The 26693-nt window shown below is 51.2% G+C and overlaps 1 protein-coding gene across 20 annotated transcripts in view; it reads right to left on the bottom strand.

The window, feature by feature from the left end:
* Positions 1-741: 741 nt before the first annotated feature.
* Positions 742-26693, bottom strand: part of PCNT (pericentrin) — a 105879-nt gene continuing 79927 nt past the window's right edge. For 16 of the 20 annotated variants that reach the window (XM_044947943.2, XM_044947925.2, XM_044947922.2 and 13 more), the window contains 15 exons: positions 24128-24322; positions 22737-22910; positions 21936-22131; positions 20972-21194; positions 20534-20684; positions 19506-20099; positions 15068-15273; positions 14208-14310; positions 13452-13631; positions 7130-7228; positions 6027-6259; positions 4379-4455; positions 3334-3463; positions 1570-1716; positions 742-1130 (listed from right to left, as the gene is read on the bottom strand). In XM_044947943.2, the coding sequence (XP_044803878.2) occupies positions 1073-1130; positions 1570-1716; positions 3334-3463; positions 4379-4455; positions 6027-6259; positions 7130-7228; positions 13452-13631; positions 14208-14310; positions 15068-15273; positions 19506-20099; positions 20534-20684; positions 20972-21194; positions 21936-22131; positions 22737-22910; positions 24128-24322 (2766 nt within the window). In that variant the 3' untranslated portion in view covers positions 742-1072. The remainder of the gene's footprint in view (positions 1131-1569; positions 1717-3333; positions 3464-4378; positions 4456-6026; positions 6260-7129; positions 7229-13451; positions 13632-14207; positions 14311-15067; positions 15274-19505; positions 20100-20533; positions 20685-20971; positions 21195-21935; positions 22132-22736; positions 22911-24127; positions 24323-26693) is intronic. The other 4 variants (XM_044947904.2, XM_044947938.2, XM_025293206.3 and 1 more) reach the window with 4 other exon arrangements.

The raw sequence follows: 26693 nt of genomic DNA, 5'->3' as shown, positions 1-26693 counted from the left end.
GACCTGTGTTCTTTTTAATTATCAAGCCCCCATGGTAACAAGTTGGTGTGATGGTGGTTATGAGCCCACTCCCTCCCTCATTAGCTTAACACTGATGTACATGGATATTTATTTATTCCATATTTGATCATCAATTTCAACTGTCACTCTTCTGGATGTTGAGAGTGAAAGGCCGTTTCTTGGATTCCTGCTCCTGGAGCTGGTCAAGATTTCGGCTTCAGCAACATCCAACAGAATGAGGACTGAGTGGAAAAGGTAGGACGACTGTAGAACAGTGACCTATGGCAGTACTGCTAAGCAGCAGCAAACACACCCAGGCTGCAGACAGAGAACAATCCATCCCAAAGATAAGTAAGCAGTGACTTAGAAGAAGTTGTTTTATATTGAAACCAAGCCCAGCAGAATAAACATCACGTTCAAAGGTCCTAGAAACACACTGAGATACCTGTACATATGCCTTAACAGTGGCTGTTTGGGTAAAGGACACTTGGCTGGACATTACCAGGTACAGATGAGCACGAGTAAAACATAAAAAAGACCATACTCGTGAGAAAGAAATACGTCTGACAAAAAATAAGAGCCCAAGCAAGGTGAATCAACAGGCACATGACTATTTGTCTTATCAGGGCTTTGAGAGCTTTTTTGACTGACAGGAGTTTATAAAAATTCTAAGTTATATTTTTTTTGCCAGTGGTAAAAGTAAACTGGATATACGAAACAAAACAACAAAACACAAGACTATTCACAAGTACATCAGGGCTTTAATTTTATTATTTTTTTTTAATGTTTTTGTTTTAAACCAAGTTTCCAGCTGTACACTTTAAGAAAATAAACAGGAAGTCATCGTCTGCTTATCTGTGGAGGCAGGCATGCAGGCATGACCAAAACAGAACCAAGGGGCTACCTCATCAAGATGAGAAGCTAAAATGTGCTGAATTACAAAGAAAATACCCCATTTGGCTTCACAGCAAAATGTAAGGGTGAGAACACTTAACATGACACAGGGCTGGCACTCAGCATGCCACAGCACAAGCTCCCCTCAAAAATCAAATGTCTTCTTCAAATAAAATTGTCACAGGACTTTATTCACTGTTTCATCTTCTGGCAGCAGGACTTCTTTGAAGTGGAATCTGAACACAAAGAGAAATGAGGAAGCAATTTGTTAGAAGGCTTCACGTCTTTTAAGAGGAATTTCACAATTTCAAAACACTACCATTGCATTAATCTTATTTTCAGTGAAAACAAAAACAGCAATTAAGACACGCAATAGTTTCAATTATGAGGGCTGAGAAACTGAACGACACCCTGTGAACACAGCATGACGGCCGTGTGAGATGAAGGCCCAGAGGCCCATGTGGTGCTTGAGTCCACGACCCCCACGTGGCGTGCCCTTCACCCCTCCCCAGCCCCCAGGTGTCTGCACTCCCAACCCTCCTCCTGGTACTTCAGTGACGGCTGGCCAGCAGGACAGACACTGACAAGGTTGACCAGGCTGCATCCCACCCACCTCCACGACTGACCACTCCTGGGTCTCTCAGGTCATGGGGGAAGACAGAGGACTTTGGTTACCTGGTAGCACGCCTCCCAGTCTTTGCTGGATCATTTCCAAGTGGTGAATATACTCCGTCAAGGAATGTTCTGGATCTTGAGAAGCAGTCAGGGATCTTTCTGATCTGGGATTTGAGGGTGGACTGGATCTTCAAACACACGAACAACCAAGGGACAAAAAAGAAGTCAACTCAGCAGACAGAATGCAGAGTGTGTGACAGGCAGTGGCACCAGGACTGCACACTAGTGGGAAACGGTAAACGATGTTATCTTCGTATCTTTTCTTTACCACAAGGGGAAAGCACGGCTTTAAAAAAAGTGCTACATTGTCCTTTAGAAACTAACTTCTTTACAACGTCTCCAAGTTTAAGACAACTAAAAGCTATTGTATATTATTGTGTATTATTTAATTCAATAAATCTTCACACACAAGTCTACCTAGCATTACACCTGGTTCAGCCCAGCGTCCTTCATGTGGCTGCCTTTCCTTCTGACCTCCAGTGACCATGTCACGGCCCACTGCCGCTCCCAGGGCAGTGAGCATCTTACTCACCCGAGCACCATCCACACACAAGAGGCCTTGGCCACCACTTATTCTTTCAGAGGAGCAGCCTGAGCCCAGGGGGGGCCACAGCTGTACTGAGAGTCCCTGCCCTCCTCGAACAGAAGCAGGCTTCTGGGTCCTTACAGGCTCACGTGGCTGTACACTCTGCCTCACTCTGGGGCCATGACTTTCAAAACACATTTCTTGGAGGGACTACATGCACTGGTAGGACATGCTCAGCAGAGACACACATGAGCAGAAACACAGCGTCTAGCACAACAGGCTGCCCATACTTGTGGGCCTGGCTCCTCCGGTCAGGGCAGTTATGCCCGAGATTGTCACACTCTTAACACACAGTTCAAATGGAGGCGTCATCACCAACCAGAGGCCGTGAAGCGAGACAGCAAACGTGTTTCATCCTGCTGGCTGAGGGCAGAGGTGGACGTGTTTGCTCTGATAGCTCCTTTCCGATGACACGCCTGCCTGAGCCCCCAGTGCGGGTCCAACACCACAGACACAAACAGCTTTTCTACCCACTTCATGGGTAGGTTCAAAATACTGGACAAGTCATAGTCAAAAGAATGAAATAAATGACTTGTAAAATCATACTTAAGCATTTGGATACGATTATCACTACTTATGTGTCAATCTGGAGAAGTGGAAATGGAAATCACATCTCTCTCACATGCAGTGCTTGGCTGAGAAATCTCATGGTCAGAAAACTGGGGTGCGAATCATGAAGATGATCAAGCCCACGGCACGTGACCCCATGGCCGCAGCACTTGCCAGTCTCACAGAATCACAGCTCCCACCACCCCAGCCACCAGGGAAACCTTTCCTCACCTGAATTTTTACACAGGATTGATTACACTCTACCATTTAACTACAAGGCCTAATTGAAAACCCTTATTCCCCCAAATAACTTACAGATGTTTAACATTATCACTCTAACATCTCACTTGCCAAGTGAGTTGTAAGTATAAAGACATATTACATGTGCGAAACCCCCCCAAATCCCAAAGAAAAGAGATTAAGTAAAGCTAACACCAAGCCCTTCCATGTGTGTGAGTGAGTGTGTGCTTATGTGTGGGGGTTCACGTGCCCTTCCACTGGAGGCGGACTGGGCACACACACAAATCTGCCCAGGAACACTTCTGTGCAAGGCCACATTCTCTGCAGACTTGCCCCTGCCGACAGCTAGGACCCCGTAGTGGAAAAGCAGCTGAGGTTCCTCCGCTCACTTTTCCCTCCTGCGTGGGGATGCTTTTGGCACAGGGTCCCTGGCCTGGCTGGAAGACACATCCCGGGTGGGTGGGGATTCACGAGTGACAGGTGGAGACTGCTGCCGCCGTGGTACCAGGAATCCTTCCCCTAGAAATATTTAACAACAAAGGGATTAAGGAAAGAGAAAAATGCATTTTAGTAAAGGCTCATCCACCAAAATTTAAAATTTACAAACTTTTAAGAGCCTGCGTGATAATTTCAAGACATTTTAAAAGTATTCATTATAAAAACTGTATTAAAAAAACCTCAAGAAGGAACCTGAGTTTTGAGCACCTGCGTTTTGCTCCTGCAAGGCAGACCCTGACTATCTGCATCTGGGTGGGCAGTATCCTGGAGGAGGGCCCAGCATCCCGATGGAGAGAGGAGGGCGCCAAGTGGCCTGGGGTGGATCTCCCACACCCAGCTCTGAGGAGTGAGAGATGCAGAAACCCTGGAGACCACCAGGTTCATCAGAGGCAGGGGGTGTGGGGGAACCTCGTGAAGAACCTTGAAGCCATCTGACTTCAAGCTGTGAGGATTCACACGTGGAAGTCTAAGCTGATGGGCACCACTAGGGAAGCCCAGTGGCCATGCAGGGTGCTGACCACTGCAGATGGCCCAGGTGGCTTGGCTATACCTGGGCCTGGCTGGTCAGATGTGGCAGTGGACAACCGCAGACTGGACGGGACTGAAACAAAGGACGCAGCCATGCTCCCTGAGTGAAGTAGAACTTCACTCCATGTAGGCAACAGAGAGACTTTTTATTGAAGATAGCTATCAGTCAATACATTCAGCATTTCTGTATCCTTCAGTCATTGCTATGCTCCTCAGAACTGCTTTCTTCATAAACATTAACTATACAAACCTGTGTTTGTTGCCCAAATAAAAACCATTTTCCTTCAAAATCTCTGCACCTCCTGACAAGGGTACTGGCTGAGTTGCTGGTTTCTCACTGTGCTTTGTGTCTTCCCACCTGGCATTGAGAAGGAACCCCACTACTCAAACATTTGGGGTCAGAGGTACCTGGGCGCAGTGCTTGGCCTGGTGCTAGGGCTCCTCTGCCATCTACTTGTTGCCACTTCTTAACCAAAAAGCGTAACCTACACAAAAAGGAAGAAAAACGCTGAAAACCAGAGCAAAGCCAGGGTTTAAATAACCAAGAACATTTAGCCCTGACCAGACCCTGTAGTCAGAGAAGGCAATGGCACCCCACTCCAGTACTCTTGCCTGGGAAATCCCATGGACAGAGGAGCCTGGTAGGCTACAGTCCATGGGGTCGCACAGAGTCAGACACGACTGACGTGACTTAGCAGCAGCAGACCCTGTAGTGCGAGCACAGCCCCCACTCCGGCAGTATCTTCCCAGGCCGCTCCCAGCCCCACCCTGCTCTCGCTCCCAGCCCAGCTCCCCAACCCGCCTCTCCAATCACAGCCCCGCCCCCCAGCCCCACCCAAGCAGTCTCCAGCACCTCCCCAGGCCCCGCCCCACTCCCAGCCCTTCCAATCAGCCCCGCCCTCCGCTCCCAGCCCCGCCAGCTCCGGGTCTGTCGGGCTCGAAGGCCTCACGCTCTCCATGCATCCCTCCATTCATGGGGACCAGAGGTGAAGCAGTGTGGGGGCCCCGATGCCCCTCTCTTCCATGACCCCTGGCAGCACCCCCACAGCACTGCTGCTGCTGGGTCCCAAGTCTGCGAGGCACTGCAGTGTGCTGACTGGAAGACGGACCATCTGGCCACCCCCACCCACATGTGACCTTCTTCCTGGCCCAGGGTGGGCTCTCCAAAAATATACGACAGATGGGTTTCAGAGTGACAGTTAGGTGGGTGGACCGTCTGCCCTCAGATGAACTCAGAGGGAGGCCCCCACCCCCACAGGGGGCTCCCAGCAGGTGTGCAGCTGAACCAGCTGGGGTGCTGCATCTCTGAGGGCCTTGGGACCCCCTGACCTTTGCATACAGTACAGGAAAGAGGCAAGGGTGCCCCGCTCACCCCATGGCACCTGTTCTTGCAGACAGGTGAGTGTGGCCTGGAAGAGGCACCTCTGTGGGCAACACAGAGCAGACACAGATGCACAGTTCTTAGTAGAACAGACGTTTTTAGAAATATAGCAGATATTAAAATTATAAAATAAAATAGATTTTCATCACTGTTAATTGTGAAACAGTCAAAATTTCTTGTCTTCACACCAGGGAGTCCACCCCACTCCTAAAGTGCCTCCTGCACACACACTGGAGGCTGGGCAGGGCCAGGAAGGTGGACACTCAGAGGCAGGGGCACCTCCTGCCCACAGCGCAGGCTCAGAGCTTGTCTACAGGGAGGGCTGGAACATGCCACCCTGGGGGCTGGGGGGCACGTCTTCCTGTGCACATGGCGACCTTTATGTAACACAGATTTGACTAAAACATAAGAAACTGAAATGCAAAGAAGTGAAATACAGTTTTAAGCATGATCAGACTGTCATCACAAGAGCCCCGTTAAGAGGAAGGATTTGTTTTATAATAAAAAGGCAGCCTTACACCTTTCTGTCTTAGAAGATGTAGCTCTGAATAACATGGTTTCCAGAAGATGAAGGTCGTTTACATTTTAAGGCCTCAAATGTCATTCATCTTAAAAGAGGAAACAACTGTAGAGTTTAAAAGACCGAAAGACCTCACACCAGCAGACAGGCAGTACCTGAGGACGGCGATCACCACCCTGACGGCCGTGCGGAACCTGGTGAAGGGGCGGGACTCCGCTGCCTTCTTGTCTGCTTTGGAAGGGAACACCCCCAGGTGGGCGATCATGGACAGGGTTTCCTGTTCAGAGTCCTGGAAGCCACCGATGAGCAGCAGGAGGTACTTCTTCTGATAAATCAGGGCTTTTCTAAAGCTCTCTGCTCTCAAATAACGCAGGTACAACTTTTCCATCTAAAAGAAAAAAAACAGTGAAACTCGGTCACAGGACAAAGACATCCTCCTCAGAAGTCTCCACAGCAAAGCTGTTGCACCAGGTGCTTTAAAAGAACCAGACTTTCTCCTCAGAAATTATCACAGGGGTTGGCTCCCATGACATCTGTGACCAGAACCAACCTTGCTGTTCAGAGTTCCATCTGGTTTATCAGATGAAACGCAGAGCAGATGCTGCTTTGCCAGCACTGGAGGAGCCCGAGGGCCCCAGCAATCAGCCACCGAGCATGGGCCAGTCTAGGGGCAGGTGGAGCTCCGCTCCCAGGCCCGTGGGCGTCCAGGGAGGGGAGGTGCAGGAATCCTGAGGTCACAGGCAGAGGTCGGCGTCCTATCCTGATGGGGCTTCCCTCGAGAGGCCCACAGCTTGGGCCTCATGGTCAGAAACGCTGCGTAAACTGCGGGCCAAGGGTTTTCTCAGGCTGCAGACAACGATGCCCTGAGATTCAAGGCATCAGGGGTTTCACCCCAACCCAGGATCTTAAGAGGCACCACGGGTGGAGCCTGGAGGCTCTGCAAGGAAGTAAGAACACTCCGCACGACACTGGCTTGGGGAATAAATGTTGTGTTACACGTGTGGTCTTATACTCATCAAACCCACAGCAAGTATAGCCCCAAGAGTGGCCCCCACGTGATGACAACGTGGGTCTATCGACTGCCACACACGCACCATCTCGAGGAAGTGGATGGTGTTCGGGGGCTAGGGGTGGGAAATCTCCGTAATTTCCCTTCACTGCTGTCGTGAACTTAAAACTTGCCTAAAAACATGAACAAGTCAGCAGCGGCCAGGAGATGGCATCCCCACACTAACACCGCCCGCAGGCTCGCACTCACCTTGGCACTGCAGGCACTGGCGTCCAGTGCTGGGTCCGGGTGTCGTGCTGAGCCTGGTGAGACCATCTTGTCCTGCTTCCAGGCAGACCTGTCTGACCTCTGCAAGGACCACAGATGGTGTGTCTATATAGTCGTTCTCCCGGCAGAGCATCTCGAGAAGAGCATCTGACAGCACAGTCAGGACTGCTCCCAGCCCCGAGCCATCCCCCACACATGCCCTCTGGACACAGCGGGGCTGGGGCAGGTGCCAGCCACCTGGGTCCCACTTCAGCCTCTTCTCAGTGGTGCCCAAACTGTCACGTGATTATTAACAGACCATTAACACTCAGAGGTGGTTTTGACCCACCATTTACTGAAGTATGATTGCACAAAAGGTACATCTTTATTAAAAACGAAACCCTCAACATTTGAGAATTCAAAGCTTTAAGCCTACTAGATACTCTCATTCTCCCTGGTCCTAGAAAGGCAACTCCCGGCAGATGCAGACAGTTGGCTCTGTTCCAGTCCTATGAACCACACACCCTGGACACCTTGGGGGCCATGCTGTGAAGAGGGGACATGGTGACCAGGCCACGGTCCCACATTGGTGGCATGGCCTGACACCATGCTGTGCCAAGCACCCCGCAGCTCCAGAGAGGACACATGAACAGAAGGAGGACCGTACAGGGAGGGTCAAGGCTGCCACTCACAACAGATGGCCAGGAGCTTCCTGTTGCCCAGGCTGAGGATAAGTGGGAGCCCTTGTTGGGGTCATGTGATCAGTGGCCTTCAAGGCGGCCTGGCCATGGCCCACCATGCAGGGCAGTACCAGGAGGAGGCAGGTGCTGGGCTGTGCCACCTCCCTGCTGGGCAGAAGGCAGAGACCATGCTCAAGATTCTAATACAGCCTAGCCTCCCTAGAAGGAGAAGCTTCAGGGACAAAGGCCACCTTGACAGGAAGGAGACGCCCGTGTCAGTTCGCCCCCAGCCACCTCTGACTCACTCATTCCTTTAATGTCCTGATTGGCTAACTTCCACGGGAGAGACAAAAGCATCCCAGGAGACCACGCCTTTAGTCCACCCAGGGTGCTCTGAACAAGAAGCCTCAAAACACACTCCAAGCAGTAGCCAGAGGGGCAGAGAGCCAGGCACTCTGCCCATGGCAGCCCTCGCCTTATAACCCCTCCTGCAAAGGAGCAGAGCCATGGGTCTGCTTGTGGGTGGGCCCCACGTCACAAGCACAGAGGGCTCTGCCTTCCACAGAGCTTCACACCGACAAAGTAGAACTGGACAGAACCGAAAGACAGACCCCACGCCAACAGGACCCGCCCGGCCTCGACAGGACACTCTGCCTCGCAGCACCAGAAATAAGCATGCACATCACTAAAACCTTCCGAAAGAGAAGACGCTAGGCACAGACGGTGCGTTTAGCCAACATTTAAAGAAGAAAAAAACACCAGCTCCACATACTCTCTTCCAGAAAACCAAGGAGGGAAATGTCCCAGCTCGTTACTAAGGCCCAAACCAGACACAACAAAAAACCTGTCCAGATTAATATCCCTCCTGAAATCAGACACAGAAATGCACAACGATATGTAAGCAAATAGACCCAGCAGCACATGGAAAGAAAAATACATCGTGACCCGGTCGGGTTTTTCCTGGAACAACGAAGAGTCCACACTCAACAGTCAATGGACTTCACCATATTAAGAGACTAAACAAGAAAGACCAAACTATCACACCAACAGAAGAAAGGGCATGAAAGACTCCGACATCCACTCATGACAAAAGTCCCAGCAAACCAGGAACTGGAGGGAGCCTCTTCAAACTGACCCCAGGGCATCGTCCTCCAGGGGAAAACAGGCTCCATCTGGGATGGGATGGGGCTGGGTGTCCTCTCCAGCCAGGCAGGGGGCAAGGACAGGAAATCACAGCCATGCCAAGTAGAAAGAAGGAAACAGCCCCCATGTGCATATGACAGGATGGCCCAGGTAGAAGATCCTACAGATAGGCTTCTGGGGCCAAAAAGTAAGGCTTGGAAGATCGCAGAATGCAAGGTGGGTCTGTGAACATCAATCACATTTCTGCACACCAGCCACAAACACCCAGAAAACAGAAAGCTTGAAAAGTACCATTTACAGCAGCCCGCTAAAAAATGAGTTCTTTACGTAAAAGTCTAACCTAATGTGACAGGATCTGCAGGCTGATAGCTACAGCACATTTAGGAAAAGAATTTTAAAACATCTGAACACATGGACACGGAAGTAGACAGATGGGGAGATTCAAGACAGTTCAAGTGCAGTTACAGATGTCAATTCTGCCCAAATGTTTAATGAAAAATCTGCTTCATAATTCACAAAAGAAAAATGTACCCTTTTAAAGGGAGAAAGTGAACTGGCACTAGTGGACCCGGTTACCAATGCAGGAGATGTCAGAGACAGGTCCGATCCCCGGGTCGGGAAGACCCCCTGGACGAGGGCGTGGCCACCCACCCCAGTATTCTTGCCTGGAGGATCCCATGGACAGAGGAGCCTGGCGGGCTATAGTCCATGGGGTCACAAAGAGCCAGACACGACTGAAGCGACTTAGCACGCAGTGTGAAACTGAACTGGCTCTGGTATATCCCTCGGGTTGTGCAACCATCACCGCTTCCCAGTTTCATCACCCAGAGCCGAGTGCCCTGAGCACTCACTCCCCACTGCCTCCCTCCAGCCACGAACAACCTACGATCTTGCCCCTGCGATTGTCTGTTCTGGGCATTTCGTACCAGTGGAGCCTACACATACTGTCATCTCTGGGAACTGGCTTCTTTCACCTTTCATAATGTTTTCAAAGCTTACCCACACTGTAGCACTCATCAGTCCTTTATTCCTATTTATTGCCAAATAATACTCCATTTATGGATATGTGTTGTGTGCTGTCCTTAGTCGCTCAGTTGTGTCCAACTCTTTGCGACCCCATGGACTGCAGCCCGCTAGGCTCCTCTGTCCATGGGGATTCTCCAGGCAAGAATACTGAAATGGGTTGCCATGCCCTCTTCCAGAGGATCTTCCCAACCCAGGGATCCAACCCAGGTCTCCCGCACTGCAGGCAGATTCTTTACCATCTGACCCACCAGGGAAGTCCAAGAATCCTGGAGTGGGTAGCCAATCCCTTCTTTAGAGAATCTTCCCAACCCAGGAACCGAACCGGGTCTCCTGCATTACAGGTGGATTTTTTAACCAGTGAGCTACCAGGGAAGCCCCCATTTACTGATGCACCACATTTTACTTACACATTTATCAATTAATGAACTTTTGGATTATTCCCACATTTGGAAGGATGAATACTGGCAATAAGAAAGCTTGTGCACCAGTTTCCATGTGGACATATTTGCATTTTTATTTCTCCTGAGGGAAGCCCTAGAGGCAGGACTGCAGGATGAAGACAGCAGCCTCATCTGTTTTGAGGAACTGCTCGGCTGTTTTCCAAAGTGGCTGTACCATTTTACCTTTCTAATTCTCCCCACATTGATGTACAGACTACAGTCCCAGTCAAAACAACCAGCAAGATTCTAAAATTTATATTGAAGAGCAGAGGAACTAGCCTAACCAAGTCATTTGAAAAAGAGAGAAAAAAAAATGGAGCATTCCACTACCTGAACATATCAATCAGTTCAGTCCAGTCGCTCAGTTGTGTCCAACTCTTTGCGACCCCATGGCGTGCGCCAGGCTTCCCTGTCCATCACCAACTCATGGAGCTTGCTCAAACTCATGTCCATCGAGTCGGTGATGCCATCCAACCATCTCATCCTCTGTTGTCCCCTTCTCCTCCTGCCTTCAATCTTCCCCAGCACCAGGGTCTTTTCCAATGAGTCAGTTATTCACATCAGGTGGCCATTTAGGATTGACTGGTTGGATCTCCTTGTGCTCTGAGGGACTCTCAAGAGTCTTCTCCTACACCACAGTTCAAAAGCATCAATTCTTCAGCACTCAGCTTTCTTTATGGTCCAACTCTCACATCCATACATACCACAGGAAAAACCATAGCTTTGACTAGATGGACCTTTGGTGGCAAACTAATGTCTCTGCTTTTCAATATACTGTCTAGGTTGGTCATAGTTTCTCTTCCAAAGAACAAGCATCTTTTAATTTCATGGCTGCAGTCACCATCTGCAGTGACTCTGGAACCCCTCATGCAAGGAGATCCAACCAGTCCATCCTAAAGGAGATCAGTCCTGGGTGTTCACTGGAAGGACTGATGCTAAAGCTGAAACTCTAATACTTTGGCCACCTCATGCGAAGAGTTGACTCACTGGAAAACACTCTGATGCTGGGAGGGATTGGGGCAGGAGGAGAAGGGGACGACAGAGGATCAGATGGCTGGATGGCATCACTGACTCGATGGACATGAGTCTGAGTGAACTCCAGGAGCTGGTGATGGACAGGGAGGCCTGGCGTGCTGCGATTCATGGGGTTGCAATCATGGGGTTGCAAAGAGTCGGACACGACTGAGTGACTGAACTGAACTGAAAATAAAAGTCTCTCACTGTTTCCATTGTTTCCCCATCTTTTTGCCATGAAGTGATGGGACCAGATGCCATGATCTTAGTTTTCTGAATATTCAGTTTTTAAGCCAGGTTTGTCACTCTCCTCTTTCACTTTCATCAAGAGGCTCTTTAGTTCCTCTTCACTTTCTGCCATAAGGGTGGTGTCATCTGCGTATCTGAGGTTATTGATATTTCTCCCTGCAATCTTGATTCCAGCTTGTGCTTCATCCAGCCCGGTATTTTGCATGATGTACTCTGCATGTAAATAAGCAGGGTGACAACAAAAAGCCTTGAGGTACTCCTTTCCCAATTTGAAACAAGTCTGTTGTTCCATGTCCAGTTCTAACTGTTGCTTCTTGACCAGCATACAGATTTCTCAGGAGGCAGGTAAGGTGGACTGGTATTCCTATCTCTTTAAGAATTTCCCACAGTTTGTTGTGATCTACACAGTCAAAGGCTTTGGTGTAGTCAATAAAACACAAGCAGATGTTTTTCTGGAATTCTCTTGCTTTTTCTTATGATCCCATGATGTTGGCAGTTTGATCTTTGGTTCCTCTGCCTTTTCTACGTAATATAAATCTACATTAATCAGGCAGCTCATGAAGAACAGACATATAGACCAGTGGGACAGAACAAAGAATCCAGACATAAAGACACAAATATTGTTGAATGGGTACAAGGACAACTCAGGGAGAAATGAGAATCTTGTCGACAAAGTGTGTGGGAGTCCCGGATAGCAACAGGCGTAAAATAGGCCTCTACCTACCCTCAAACCAAAACGAAACGAACTGCAAACAGATCATGGACCTAAACATAAAAAGAACAACTCTACGACTCTTGGCAGGGCCCATACAAGAACAAACTGATACAGGACTGCATCAAAATTAAAGACTTTTGTTCTGCAAAGGACACGACACAGGAGAACAAACTCAGATGGGGAGAAAATATTTTCAAATTATATTTCTGACAAAGGAGCTATATCCAGACCATATAAAGAACTCTCAAAACTCAACAATAAGAAAACAAATGATCCAACTGAAGAAGAGGCAAAAGATTTTAACTGACACTTCTCCAGAAGATCCTCAGACACCACGTCACATCTGTCAGCATTCTGCCGAGATGACAGGTAAAACACTAAACGCAAAGATGCAGAGAAGCTGGAACCCTCACTGAAATGCAGCTTTTCTGGAAAGCTCTGGACACCGAACACACAGTGACCACTGGACACAGCAATGTCCCAGCTGGGGATTCACACAGAGAAAGGAACCTGTGCCCACACTCGTAAGCTGAAGCACATTCATGCCAGGCAGAGCCACTCAATAATGGATGGGACTGAGCTGTGGACACTCCACCTGATGGACCTCCAATGCTTTCCAGAAGAAGCGAATGGCCCCTCAAAGGCCCCAGCCTCGTGATCCCACTTACAGACTCCATCATACTACCAAGGCAGAGTTAACTGAAGGTAAATTTTAAAATAATTTGGAAACATTTCCATTGTTTAAAAAAAAAAGTAATAAAAGCAAATTGCCCACAGGAAACCTAAATATAAAAAAGAAAAAAAACAAGGCATTCCTGAGAAAGCGCCTATCAAATGACACAACCAGGAAAATTATCTATTATTTTCACTAGACGAAAGTCAAATAAAACTCTAATAAAATTTATCAGATTATTCAAGTCTTGGTCGAAATTTCTTTCCATGAGCAGATACCAGACGCCATCTCCTGAGGAGGGTCACGTGGGTGTGCACACATCACTGTCTGCACAGAGCCAGTGTGCCGGGTGCGGCCCGAGGCCTCTGGCGCCCCTGGAGCGTACCTTGCGAGCGCAGCCCTCCTGCGAGGTCCTCGGGGCCCGGTGTGTCCTCTCCAGCCGTGACAAGGCCTTGCACAGCTCCGCCTTCTCCCGTGTCACCGTGCTGAGTGCTCTGCTCAGGGACTCGTTGTCCTTCAGCAGGACGTCCACCAGCTGGATCTGCAGCTCCGCCGCTGTTTTCTTCTTGAGGAGAAAACAAGATCAGCGTCTGAGAGTGTTTAGTTAAAAGGAATGCATGCTACTTGTGCTTGCATTGCTGGCTATTTCCAGGGATTTTACCTTTAAACATATTTGCATTTGGTGGCAAGCCTAAGGGGCTGGGCAGAGTGCATCAAGTCACATTCTTTTGGGCATCAGCCCGGGAAGCGTGTTAGGAAACACAACCCGCTCCAACAGCGCCTTTGTCAGGGGTAGCGCACGAAGGGCAGTGGGAAGAGCGTGCTCATCCCCAGGGGCCCCCAAGGACAGGTTCATTCTTTTCAGGCCAGTGGGCATGGCGGGTCAGCCCTCCTGCTGCCTGCACTGTCCTACCTGTCCCAGAACTCTGTCAGGAATTCATAGCAGCAGTCAGGACTCCTGAAGGCCCCTTTCAGCTCGATTTCAGCCCAGAGCCTCAGCACAAGTGCAGGGCCATCAGCCACAGAGCAGGACAGACCAGCGCCACCGTGGGCACCATGGACAGTGCCCTCAGCCAATCATAAAACAGGCTGATGGCGGGTAGGCAGGACTGGCCACAGTGAACAAGAAAGCTGGTCTCACCCGGCAGGAGCTGGACGTGCCCAATTCAGACTTCAGTGTCTCCAGTGTGTGCAGCAAAGACGCCACTGCCTTCTCATTTGACGACGTCCAATCACTGATCGTCCTGGAGAAGGACACAGACACTCAGCAGGTGCACACGGCTCCCAGTGGCAGACACCCAAAGCTACGCAGGTACTCCACACAGCACCCAGAGTGCTCTGCAGTGACTGTGGCAGCCAGGATACAGTGCAGCCTGGGGGTGGGCGGTCTGTGAAGCCAGAACCCTCCGGCCACTGACCACTTACCTCTGAGGCTCCCTCAGTGAGTCCCTCTCCCTCTGCTGCTCTCTGCTGGGACTCTGAGTCGGCTACTCAGAGATGGTCAGCTATTCTAAGCGAGATTTCACCGCTCCAATAACTAAACTCAATTACAGGAGAGGGGCTGTAGCGGCTGAGCTTTTGTATGCTCAAAAAATGGCAAATAAATGTTCTTTCCCACCAAACAGCAAGGTCTTGGGTCCTCGACAAGGCAGAGGCATCCTGGTCCCAGGTGCAGCGGCCCCAGGGCCTCAGGCAAGGCAAACCCTGCATAGACACAGGGTGCCACCCACCCTGGAGCGCTGGGCTTGGGCCGGACCCTCTGGGCGGGGAGCGCTTATAAAGGGGCGTGGAGACACCCAATCATCTGTCACGTTAGAAGGCAAACCCATATCCTGTGGTCATCTTTCCAGAGAACACTGTGGATGAATTTATCCACATGCGTGGGATGAGAAAGAGTCTGTCTCGTTAAAACCTGGGCCTCAATCAAAGGCATGCCCCAAATGCAGGGTTTTCTTGGCACCACAGGTGCTAGGCAGCAGGGGCGGGCCCTGAGCCACTTACCTGTCCACCGTCTGGTTGATGAAGCTGGTGAGAAGCCCCGCGGCGCAGAGTAGCTGCTGCCGCACCTTCTCCAGGCCCCGCTGCTGCTCACGGAGGCGCTCTGGCTCCACGTTTGGCAGCGCCACCCGCGCCTGCAGCTCCTGCACGGTCCGCTGCAGCTGCTGGATCTTGTGCTCATCCCGCTGGTGCTGCAGCTCCAGCTCCCGCTGTGGGCGAGGAAGCAACTTCACACACAGCCCAGGGCAGAGACGGGGCCCAGGGTGCAGCACGGAGGCTGCCCTCCCAGCTCGAACTGACCAGGACGTGCTCTAGGCAGAGACTCTGGGTACCACACTGAGTCGGGGGAGGAGTCAGGGGAGGATGGCCCTGCCCCAGACAAGCTGCATGGCAGGCCTTGAGGACCCCTGGACAGGGCCCGGGATGGGGCGCACACAGGGGTGATGGTAGCAGGGAACCACAGCCCAAGCACCCCTCTGCCTCTGCAGGCGCCCCAGCAACAAGAGGGCAGGCTGGGTCATGAGGCTCTCTGCCACCCCCCTTGTGACCTGCCCTCCACTGTGGAGGAACCAGGCCACTTCCTGCCTGGTGCCCAGGACCAGTGCCCAAGGGAGGAGGCATAGGGAGGGAGGCTCCAGGGAACCGAAGACAGCCTGGCAGGACCAGACAGGACCAGGCAGAGAAGGTGCAGGCCTGGCCCACCCCCACTCAGGCCAGCACATGGGCTGGGCCTACTCTTCACCCAGCACCTCCCGACCCCTCCCCAGCACATCACCTCCTCAGGAAATGGCAGTCTTTATTGATTTTCCAAATGAGGAAAAAGGAACAAAACTGAGGGACCTGCTGATTTGCTTAAAAAAAAAAAAGAAATTGGCCCTGAAGTAACTATAAGAAGCCTGGGCCATTATGGCCAGAAAAAGACCCCATAATCCGGATCAAGTTAACTGCCTGCAGTAAAAGTAACACCAAAATGACAACATAGTTCTTAACAAAAAAATACATATCAAGGTACATTGTGAAGGACAGTTAATAATTTAACTTGGAAAACACTTTGTATTTATTTTTTAAGTAACTACGTTATCATACGTTCCTGGAACTCGCTCTGGGGGCCCTGAATGACCAAAGCCCAACCAGGGCCATGACTTCAGCTCCTCCATCAGGAAACCCCCCGGCCAGACTCTGCCCTCTGCCACAGCCCCAGACGACCCCTCCACTGCCAAGACCTCTAGTGATGAAACATAACTAAGTCCAAGGCTGTCTAACCCCTCAAGAAACACTACGAATTACTCACACACAACACACGTGAACCTGGAAACCACCACAGCGGGGCCAGACACAGAAGGCTACACACCATATGATTCACTGATATGAACCGTCCAGGAGGGGCAGAAAGTCAGTCAGTGGGTGCCGGGGCTGGGGTGCCTGCTCACAGGTTCATCCTGGGAGATGAACATCTTCTAAAATCAACTGAGTGATGGCTGCACAACTTCTAAATATACTAAAAATTGCTGAACTGTGAAATGTAAATTGGTGAAGTCAACAGTGTGTGAATATCTCACTAGTATTTATTTTTTGACCATTTAATGGCAGGCTAACCATTAAAAAGACCAGGCCATTGGTTTTCCTTGTGTGCTTTAAAACCTTTTTCAATTCAGTTCAGTTGCTCAGTCATATCCGACTCTGTGACCCCATGAATCGCAGCATGCCAGGCCTCCCTGTCCATCACCAACTCCCGGAGTTTACCCAAACTCATGTCCATCAAGTGGGTGACGCCATCTAGCCATCTCATCTTCTGTCATCCCCTTCTCCTCCTGCCCCCAATCCCTCCCAGCATCAGGGTCTTTTCCAATGAGTTAACTCTTCGCATCAGGTGGCCAAAGTATTGGTGTTTCAGCTTCAACATCAGTCCTTCCAATGAATACCCAGGACTGGTGTCCTTTAGGATGGACTGGTTGGATCTCCTTGCAGTCCAAGGGACTCTCAAGAGTCTTCTCCAACACCACAGTTCAAAAATATCAATTCTTCGGTGCTCAGCTTTCTTCACAGTCCAACTCTCACATCCATACATGACCACTAGAAAAACCATAGCCTTGACTAGACAGATCTTTGTTGGCAAGGTATTGTCTCTGCTTTTTAATATGCTATCTAGGTTGGTCATAACTTTCCTTCCAAGGAGTAAGCATCTTTTAATTTCATGGCTGCAATCACCATCTGCAGTGATTTTGGAGCCCCAAAAAATAAAGTCTGACACTGTTTCCACTGTCTCCCCATGTATTTCCCATGAAGTGGTGGGACCAGATGCTGTGATCTTCGTTTTCTGAATGTTGAGCTTTAAGCCTACTTTTTCACTCTCCTCTTTCGCCTTCATCAAGAGGCTTTTTAGTTCCTCTTCACTTTCTGCCATAAGGGTGGTGTCGTCTGCATATCTGAGGTTATTGATATTTCTCCCGGCAATCTTGATTCCAGCTTGTGCTTCTTCCAGCCCAGCGTTTCTCATGATGTACTCTGCATAGAAGTTAAATAAGCAGGGTGACAATATACAGCCCTGACATACTCCTTTTCCTATTTGGAACCAGTCTGTTGTTCCATGTCCAGTTCTAACTGTTGCTTCCTGACCTGCATACAGGTTTCTCAAGAGACAGATCAGATGGTCTGGTGTTTCCATCTCTTTAAGAATTTTCCACAGTTTACTGTGATCCACATAGTCAAAGGCTTTGGCATAGTCAATAAAGCAGAAATAGATGTTTTCCTGGAACTCTCTTGCTTTTTCGATGATCCAGCAGATGTTGGCAAATTGATCTCTGGTTCCTCTCTGCCTTTTCTAAAACCAGCTTGAACATCAGGAAGTTCACGGTTCACGTACTGCTGAAGCCTGCCTTGGAGAATTTTGAGCATTACTTTACTAGTGTATCAGCTGAGTGCAATTGTGCGGTAGTTTGAGCATTCTTAGAATTTGACAAAACACAAAGATAGAAATTATAAAGGTAATTTTTTCAAAATTTTAAAAAATATTTTTAAAAGAACAAAATAAAAGTGAATTCATGAGAAAACACAGAATATAATATCCTCAGAAACAAATACTTTTGGTTGACATATAATGTATCTAAAATTAAGATCTATCCAAAAGATAAAGGAGGGAACACTTCCAAATCCACTCTGCACAGCCAAGACCTTCCTGATACCAGAACCAAAAACACAGGAAAACTACAGAACAATATTGCTCATAAATATAAATGCAAAATTCTTAACAAAATACTAGCAAACTGAATTCAGCACTAATTTAAAAAGAATTATACACTAAATTCTTTACTGTCTAAGCCACCAGGGTAAAGAATCCACCTGCAATGTGGGAGACCTGGGTTTGACCCCTGGGCTGGAAAGATCCCCTGGAGGGCATGGAAACCCACTCCGGTATTCTTGCCTAGAGTCCATAAGGTCACAGAGTCAGACATGACTGAGCAGCTAAGCACCTCACATACACCAAATTCAAGAGGAATGCAGCCCAAGAGGGCCAGGATGGCTGAAAATATGAAAATCAATCAATTCAGAAGCACAACGGAAGCACAAAAGCCGTAAATCTCAAAAGACAGTGGAAGAGCACACCCAATACTCTCAATATTAAAATAAACTAGAAAAGACTGAATCAACTAGAAATGGAAGGGTCCTTCCTCTGATAAGGGGCAGCGACAAAAATCAAACAACTACCATCGTAGTCAGTGGTAAAAGATGGACTGCTCCCCCAAGATCGGCAATGGGGCTGGACCCTTGCCCTCACGCCTGCTTCAGCACTCTTGTAGGTTCTGGCCAGGGCAGTCAGGCAAAGAGAAGAGAGAAGGCTTCCAGGTGGGAAAGGAACAAGCCAAACTATGCCTCTCTGCAAAAAGCATGGTCTTCAATGTTGAAAATTCCAAAGAATCTATTAAAAATATTGGGACTCATAGGCCAGTTCAGCGAAGTGGCAGGACACCAGATCCAAGTATGGAAGTCACCTGCATTGCTACATGGTCGCAACAAGCAATCTGAAAACAGAAGTAAAAAATAACACCACTTACAACAGCATCAAAATATAACATTTAGGAATAAACAAAAGAAATGCAAGGTTTACCACCTGAAGTGATAAAACAAGGATCTAAATAAAGCAACTGAGCAAATAAATGAAGAGACCCTCAGACTTCTCCAATGGGAAGACCTAACACTGTTGAGGAGACAACACCCCCAGAGCACTTTGCAGACTCAGTGCAATTCCTACCGAGACCCCAAGGGTCTTAACACAGAAGCCAAAGCGCCATTCACAGAGACACATGGAACTGCTTGGGCCTGAGGATCCACAATGACCTCGGGAAGGAACAAGGTAGGAGGACGCAAGCTCCTGGCTCCACTTGCCACCAGGCTGCAGCGACCAGGCCGAGGGACAGCCCGGGGCCAGCACAGGCACGCTCACCAGCGTCTCCTTGTCTCTCTGCCACCTGCTCCACGGCTGTGTCTCCGCTCGGCTGGGCCTCAGCTCCGCTCCTGTCCTTGCGTCCTCGCATGCGTCCTGCTCTACCTGTCCCCGGCCCCGCGCCGGCCTCTCCCGCGTTCCAGGCAGGGTCTCCGGAGGCGTCTTCAGCGCTGCACTTACCTCCTGCTCCCGCTCCACCTCCTCGAGGTGCACACGCGCCTCGGCCTCCAGGGCACGCCGCTGCGCAGCCTCCAGCGCCACCTCCAGCTCGCGCACATGCTCCTCCTGGGCCCGCAGCTTCTGCAGCAGCGCCTGGTGTGCAGGCCTCTCCTGAGGCCGCCGGCTCAGCCGCTCCGTCAGGACGCGCTCGTGCTGCAGGGCCTCTGACAGCTCGCGCGCGCGGTCCCGCTCAGCCTCCAGGCTCCGCTGCAGCTCGGACATGTGGCCTCGTTCCTGCGCCAGCAGCGCCTCACAGCGTGACGCCTCGATCTGCAGCTCCTGCCGCAGGTTGTCCTTCGCTGTCTGCTCGTGTTTCAGCACCACGCATAGCTGGTTGCTCTGGGCGCACTGCTGCTCCAAAGACGCCCTTAACTCCTGCGTCAGGGAACAGTGAGGCAAGAAAGATCAAACCTAGAGCAACAGCATCTAGCCAGTTTTCGCAGCCAGAGCTTCTCCTTTGGGTGAAGGGGTGCAAGCAGTAACCGCCCGCCTTGTGACTCTGGATGAGGCACTCTTCCGAGCACAGGGCCACCACCCAATTTGCCTCCCCCTCAAATCTGCAGCCCTGGACCCCACATGGTGCTCAGCTCTTCCAGGCCTGGGGGACACCCCTGACGCACAGCCACATGGCTGCCACGGGGTGCTGGCTCTCTGCCTCCTCGGTACACGGGTGGGGCGCCCACAAGGCTTTGAAGCTGCACTGGCCTCGCAGAAGCGATTGTGTGGTGGTGGTGGGGGCCACACATGTCTATGCCCACAGGGATTCCCCTCACAGCCCCAGCCCAGGCCGCAGGGCCTGAGCCCCTCACCTCCAGGGTCTTGGCACTCTGGCCCTCTCTCTGCATGTGTTGCAGCCGCTCCTCCTCTAGCTGGCTCTGCAGGGCCTGCTCCTTCACGCGCTCGCCCTCCAGCTGCTGCAGTGCTGCCTGCAGGTCACTCTCCTTACTGTCCAGCACGGACCTGAGTGGAGACATGGGCTCTCAAAGGGACGTGGGCCACTGCCAGGGGCTCCCAGTACCCGGCGGGTGGGCTCCGCTGTGCATTCGGTCCCCACCCTACCAACCCATGGGAGCAGAGCGGCACTCCCCCACACCGATCAGGACATGGGGGGAAACCTGGCTCCAGACATCCCCTTTCACTTCAAGGCTGGGAAGAAGGTGGTGGGAACCATGCAACGTGCACTGACTTTTGCCCAGAAGCCTAAAGACAGGACAGCTAGAAGGGGGAGCCTTGCAGGAGGGCCGCACCTCAACTGGAGGACCTCCTTCTGCACGTCGTTGAGGGACTTGAGCAGCCGCTCATTGTCTTGTCGACACTCGCAGAGCTCGGATTTCAGGTCTCTGACTGCGTTCTGCTCTACCACCAGCAGCTTTCGGACATTATTTGCTTTCTCCTGCTCTTCGTTCAGGGTTTTCTGCAGGTCGCTTGCTATACATTTTTCCTGCTCAACCTTATATGCCAATAATTCAACTAAGAAAGATGAAACGAATTAAAATAGCATTATTCATGAGTCCAGAGTGAACGCACAAATGACTTAGCATACCATTAGTCACAAACTAACAAGGATGGAATATGTTCACTTTGAGGGGGCTAGGGGGAGACAGGAAGTTTCTGTGACCCTGAAGCTGTTGTTTACAACTGCACCAGGATACTCAGGACACATGCCTTCTGCTCACACCACTGCCAGCCTCACCTTATGGCCGGCTGAGCCTCCAGAGACACACTGGGGGAGAGCAAGTGGGATCACCCAGCCATGCAAGGCATGTAATGTGACTGGGGGCGGGCAGGGGGGATGGGGACACGTGCCCTCTTGGTCTCCCAGGGACAGAAGCTGGAGTTCAGCCAAGATGGACCAGCATGGAGCCCACCCTGCCCAGGGCATGAAGCTTGGTGTGACCATCCCGTGGTCACCCTGAAATGCCACCCCACCTGCCACTCCTCCTACCAGAGAATCTAGCCTGGATGGCTTTGCTGGAGAACTCTCCAAACACTAAGGAGGAGGCTGGCATCACCCTGACACTGAAACCAGAAGAAAAAAACTATAGACCAGGACCCTCAGGAACAGAGGTGCAAAACACTCTCAAACTAGCCCAGAGGTGCACGTGCAAGCTCCAGAAAGCCTCGCAGACCATGCACTTGGTGGCCTGGGGAGATGAGGGGCTGGCCGTCCCGCCCGCAGCACCCACAGGCGAGTGTCAGGGCTGCGCCCACCCTGCCTGCGCAGCCGGTGCTCCTGACGGCTCCCGCGGGCCTCCGCGCTGGTCAGCGCTGTGCATAGCTGCTGCAGTTTCTCCTGGTTTTGCAGGTGCGTCATCCGCAGCTGGGCGCGCAGAGCCTGGATCTCCGACAGCAGGCTGCTCCTGTCTGACAGGCAGAGGTGCTCCAACGACCTCTCCTGCTGGTCCCCCTGAGACGGGGGAAGAGGCAGGGTAGGGGGACGTCAGACACGGCAGGAGAGGGGCTCCCAAGGGCTGGGGGCTGAGCCGGAGCAGCCCCTGCTCCCAGGATCGCTGCCACAGGATGTGTGTGACGACTGTGTGGTGTAAATGTGGGCACAGTGGCACTCAGACTCTCAGATCGCATGAGGCTCCCCCCCCAGCATCTTGGTCTCACTTTTTGGGCCAGGTCAACACCTGCCATGCACCCTGACCCTCTCTGCCGGGGTTGGGGGCGGGGTGAGGGAGGGAGATGGGGAAGCTGGCGGGAAGGGAACTCCCAGGGCCTTGCGGTGCTGACCCTCTGACCTTGGGCTCAGCACTCATAACCTGCAGCTGGGCTGCCTAGAATTGCTGATTTGTTTTCAGGGAAAGGACAGTTATTTTCCGAACAGAAAGAGATACTGAAGGAAGGTAAACGCATTGAGTTTTCCATTTCATGGAATATCATGCATTAAAAGGAGCAATCACTGCCTCTAAGGTCAGGTGAAATACGGGAACCGAAATTCACATCTGAAGCATGCTCTGTCACCCCTGTGTCAGCACTGGCTGCGGGGGATGTGAGGGCACAGCTTACTTGCTCATGAACCACCTTCTCCAGCCTCTCGAGCAGGGAGCCGCAGCCCCCAGGGCCCAAGCCACAGAGCTGGGGCCACAGCTCCACTCTCAGCATCTCCCGCTCCTTCTCAAAGGCCTCCTGTACAGTCTGCAGGAAGTCTCCCCTCCAGTCCAGGCCCACGTTGGAAGATGCCTAAAATATCAAAGCAAAAAACCCATGTTCCTACAGACGCATCCTGCAGGTTCAACAGGACCCACCTGACTGACAGGGACACAGGCACAACCTCAAGCACCCTGGACAGGAGGAGCAAGCGGTACCTCTGGGGGCAGAGAACCCCTCAACCCCAGCGAAGACGGAACACACACCAGCAAGCAAACCTCTTCCCACTGCTATACCAGAGCCCCAGGGCTAGGGGAGGCCGGATCCTGAGTGTGTGTGTGTGTGTGTGTGTGAGTGTGTGTGTGTGTAACGAGCCCGGGGCTAGGGGAGGCCAGGCCAAGTGTCAGTGTGTGTGTGGGTGTGTATGTATGTGTGTCCATGAGCCGCAGGGCTAGGGGAGGCCAGGCCCCGAGTGTGTGTGTGTATCTGTGTGTATGTGTCTACATGAGCCCCAGGTTTAGGGGAGGCCAGGCCCTGAATTGTGTGTGTGTCTGTGTATGTGTCTGTGTACATGAGCCCTGGGGCTAGGGGAAGCCAGGCCCTGAGTGTGTGTGTGTGTGTGTCTGTGTATACATGAGCCTGGGACTATGGGAGGGCAGGCCGAATGCGTGTGTGTACACGAGCCCCCAGGCTAGGAGAGGCCAGACCCTGAGTGTGTCTGTATATGTGTCTGTGTGTGTGTACACAAACCTTGGGCTAGGGGAGGCCAGGCCGTGTGTTTGTGCACACACACATGCAGGTACATCTATGTGGTCCGTGTGTGGGGGTGTGTGTGTGTGTGTGTGTGCGCAGGTGTGTCTGTATAGACCATGCATAGCCTGGCTGCCTTTTGGCGAGCTTGGGCCCGCCTGCCCCCTTCCCCTAAAGCTCGGGGTCTGCCCACTGCTGCAGCCACGCTCCAAGGCCAGCCGGCTCCCTGTGCATGGGGACTCAGCATCTGTCCCTCACCTCCGTGCTGCCTCTCAGTCAAGGAGTGGACACTGAGACCCTGTGGTCACAGACCCCGCCCCCACACCCATCTCCATCACGAGCTGCCAGCAGAGCTCCGTCGCGCCTCTTCCCCGAGCCTCTCCTGCATGAACAGGGTCAGGAAGGTGCTGACATGGGGCTGGAGCCCAAAAGATGCGAGTGAGAGTGGCTGACCAGGCACGGCCTCCCCGCCTACCGCTGACCTGCCTCTTGTCCCTTTACTCCCATTTCTTGACTGGTCCATGCCCACTGCTTCTCTTCTTTACCTTGAAGGCCTGTACCTTCTCTCCCTTCTGGGATCCTGGGGTGGGATGCTCCCTGGGAGCAGGCACTGCCTCCAGCAGGCCCTGGCCCCCAGCTGGAAGGCACTCGAGGCGGGCGCTGGGCTCGCTCCTGCTCAGGATGTGGGGGGGTCCTCGGTATTCGGACAGGGCCAGGATGTGGTGGCTCTCATCACACACCATCTGCAGCAAGGCCTGAAACAGATAAACATTTCAGAAAGAAGGAAAAGAGGCGTGAAGCCTCTCACCATTGCTGTCACCCGTGAAGGCTCACCAGGCTGCCCCACAGCCTTTGAACAGAGTCCACTGCTCTGACCAAACTTTCCTCCTGTAACAGTCAGAGGAAAAGGCAGAGGAACCAGAGATCAACTTGCAAACATCCACTGGGTCATAGAAAAAGCAAGAGAATTCCAGAAAAAACATCTACTTAATTGATAAGCTAAAGCCTTTGTGTGGATCACAACAAACTGTGGAAAATTCTTCAAGAGATGGCAATACCAGACCACCTTACCTGCCTCCTGAGAAACCTGTATGCAGGTCAAGAAGCAACAGAACTGGACATGAAACAACGGACTGTTTCCAAATAGGGAAATGTGTACGTCAAGGCTGTATATTGTCACCCTGCTTATTTAACTTACATGCAGAGTACATTGTAAGAAATGCCAGGCTGGATGAAGCTCAAGCTGAAAACAAGACTGCAGGAAAAAATAACAATAACTTCAGATATGCAGATGACACCACCCTTATGGCAGAAAGCGAAGAAGAACTAAAGAGCCTCTTGTGAAAGTGAAAGAAGTGCAAAAGCTGGCTTAACATTCAACATTCAAAAAACTAAGAGCATGGCATCTGGTCCTGTCACTTCATGGTAAATAGATGGGGGAAAAGTGGAAACAGTGACAGATTTTATTTTCTTCAGCTCCCAAATCAGTGCAGACAGTGACTGTCAGTTTAGTTGAGTCGCTCAGTCCTGTCTGACTCTTTGTGACCCCATGGATTGTAGCACACCAGGCTTTCCTGTCCATCACCAACTCCCGGAGCTTGCTCAAACTCATGTCTATCGAGTTGGTGATGCCACCCAACCATCTCATCCTCTGTGGTCTCCTTCTCCTCCTGCCTTCAATCTTTCCCAGCATCAGGGTTTTTTTCAATGAGTCAGTTCTTCCCATCAGGTGGCCAAAGTATTGGAGCTTCAGCTTCAGCATCAGTTCTTCCAATGAATATTCAGGACTGATTTCCTTTAGGATTGACTGGTTTGATTTCCTTGCAGTCCAAGGGACTCTCAAGAGTCTTCTCCAACACCACAGTTCAAAAGCATTGATTTTTTTAGCACTCAGCTTTCTTATGTAGCCATGAAATTAAAAGACACTTATTCCTTGGAAGACAAGCTATCACAAACCTAGACAGCATATTAAAAAGCAGAGACATCATTTTGCCAACAAAGGTGTGTATATTCAAAGCTATGGTTTTTCCAGTAATCATATACGGATGTGAGAGTTGGACCATAAAGAAGGCGGAGTGCCAAAGAATTGATGCTTTCGAATTATGGTGCTGGAGAAGACTCTAGAGAGTCCCTTGGGCAGCAAGGAGATGAAACCAGTCAATTCTAAAGGAAATCAACCGTGAATGTTCATTGGAAGGACTGATGCTGAAGATGAAGCTCCAATACTTTGGCCACCTGACACGAAGAACTGACTCATTGGAAAAGACCCTGATGCTGGGAAAGATTGAGGGCAGGAGGAGAAAGGGGTGACAGAGAATGAGATGGTTGGATGGCATCACTGGTTCAATGGACATGAGTTTGAGCAAGCTCCAGGAGATGGTGAAGGACAGGGAAGCCTGGCGAGCTGCAGTCCATGGGGTTGCAAACAGTCAGACACGACTCAGCGACTAAACCACCACCACCACCACTGTCAGAGACAAGTGAATTTCTGTGTGAGCTGCTCCAAGAGAGACCCTATAATCCAGCGTCCCGCCTGCTCCCTCAGGTGGACACTCATTTCAGGGACATCCGCGGCCAGGTCAGCAAGATGCCAGGTGGCTCCATGGCTCTCTGGGACCAAAGCTGCCCTCCAGGAGGAAGACCCGAGGGCCACACAGTCACCCGTGCTTCGGTGAGGCACCTGCAGACAGTACCAGGCCGACCGCTGACTACTGCAGCCCTCCCAGGCCCCAGCTCAGCCAGAGCCCCCCCACGGGGTCTGTGAGCATGGGAAGGGTCTTCCATACCACTGGGATTTGGAGGGGTGGTTACAGAGCCATGGGACACGGGACACACCTGCCAGCTGTCTGTCCTACACACAGAAGCTGAGAGCGCAAGGCAGCAGCCCCCACCCAGGGCCGTCCTCCTAGAAGCTGGGGCTACGACATCGCGTCTGGGCACCAGGACCAAGCCCGTGGCATGCACACACAGGCTCCACAAGGGCACCTTAGGGAAATGCAAAAAGAGCAATTTGGAGGCTTGTGACAGAGAACACTAGTCACTCAACTATAACAGAGACAGGTTTTTCCTCTAAATCTAAAGATACGGCTAAAAAACTGAAATATGCTGGACGCCACGATATATGTT

Source organism: Bubalus bubalis, chromosome 1 (genome assembly GCF_019923935.1).
Source record: "Bubalus bubalis isolate 160015118507 breed Murrah chromosome 1, NDDB_SH_1, whole genome shotgun sequence".
Lineage (NCBI taxonomy): Eukaryota > Metazoa > Chordata > Mammalia > Artiodactyla > Bovidae > Bubalus > Bubalus bubalis.
Note: the sequence above shows the minus strand (reverse complement) of the source record. Positions and strands in the feature narration are given on the sequence as shown.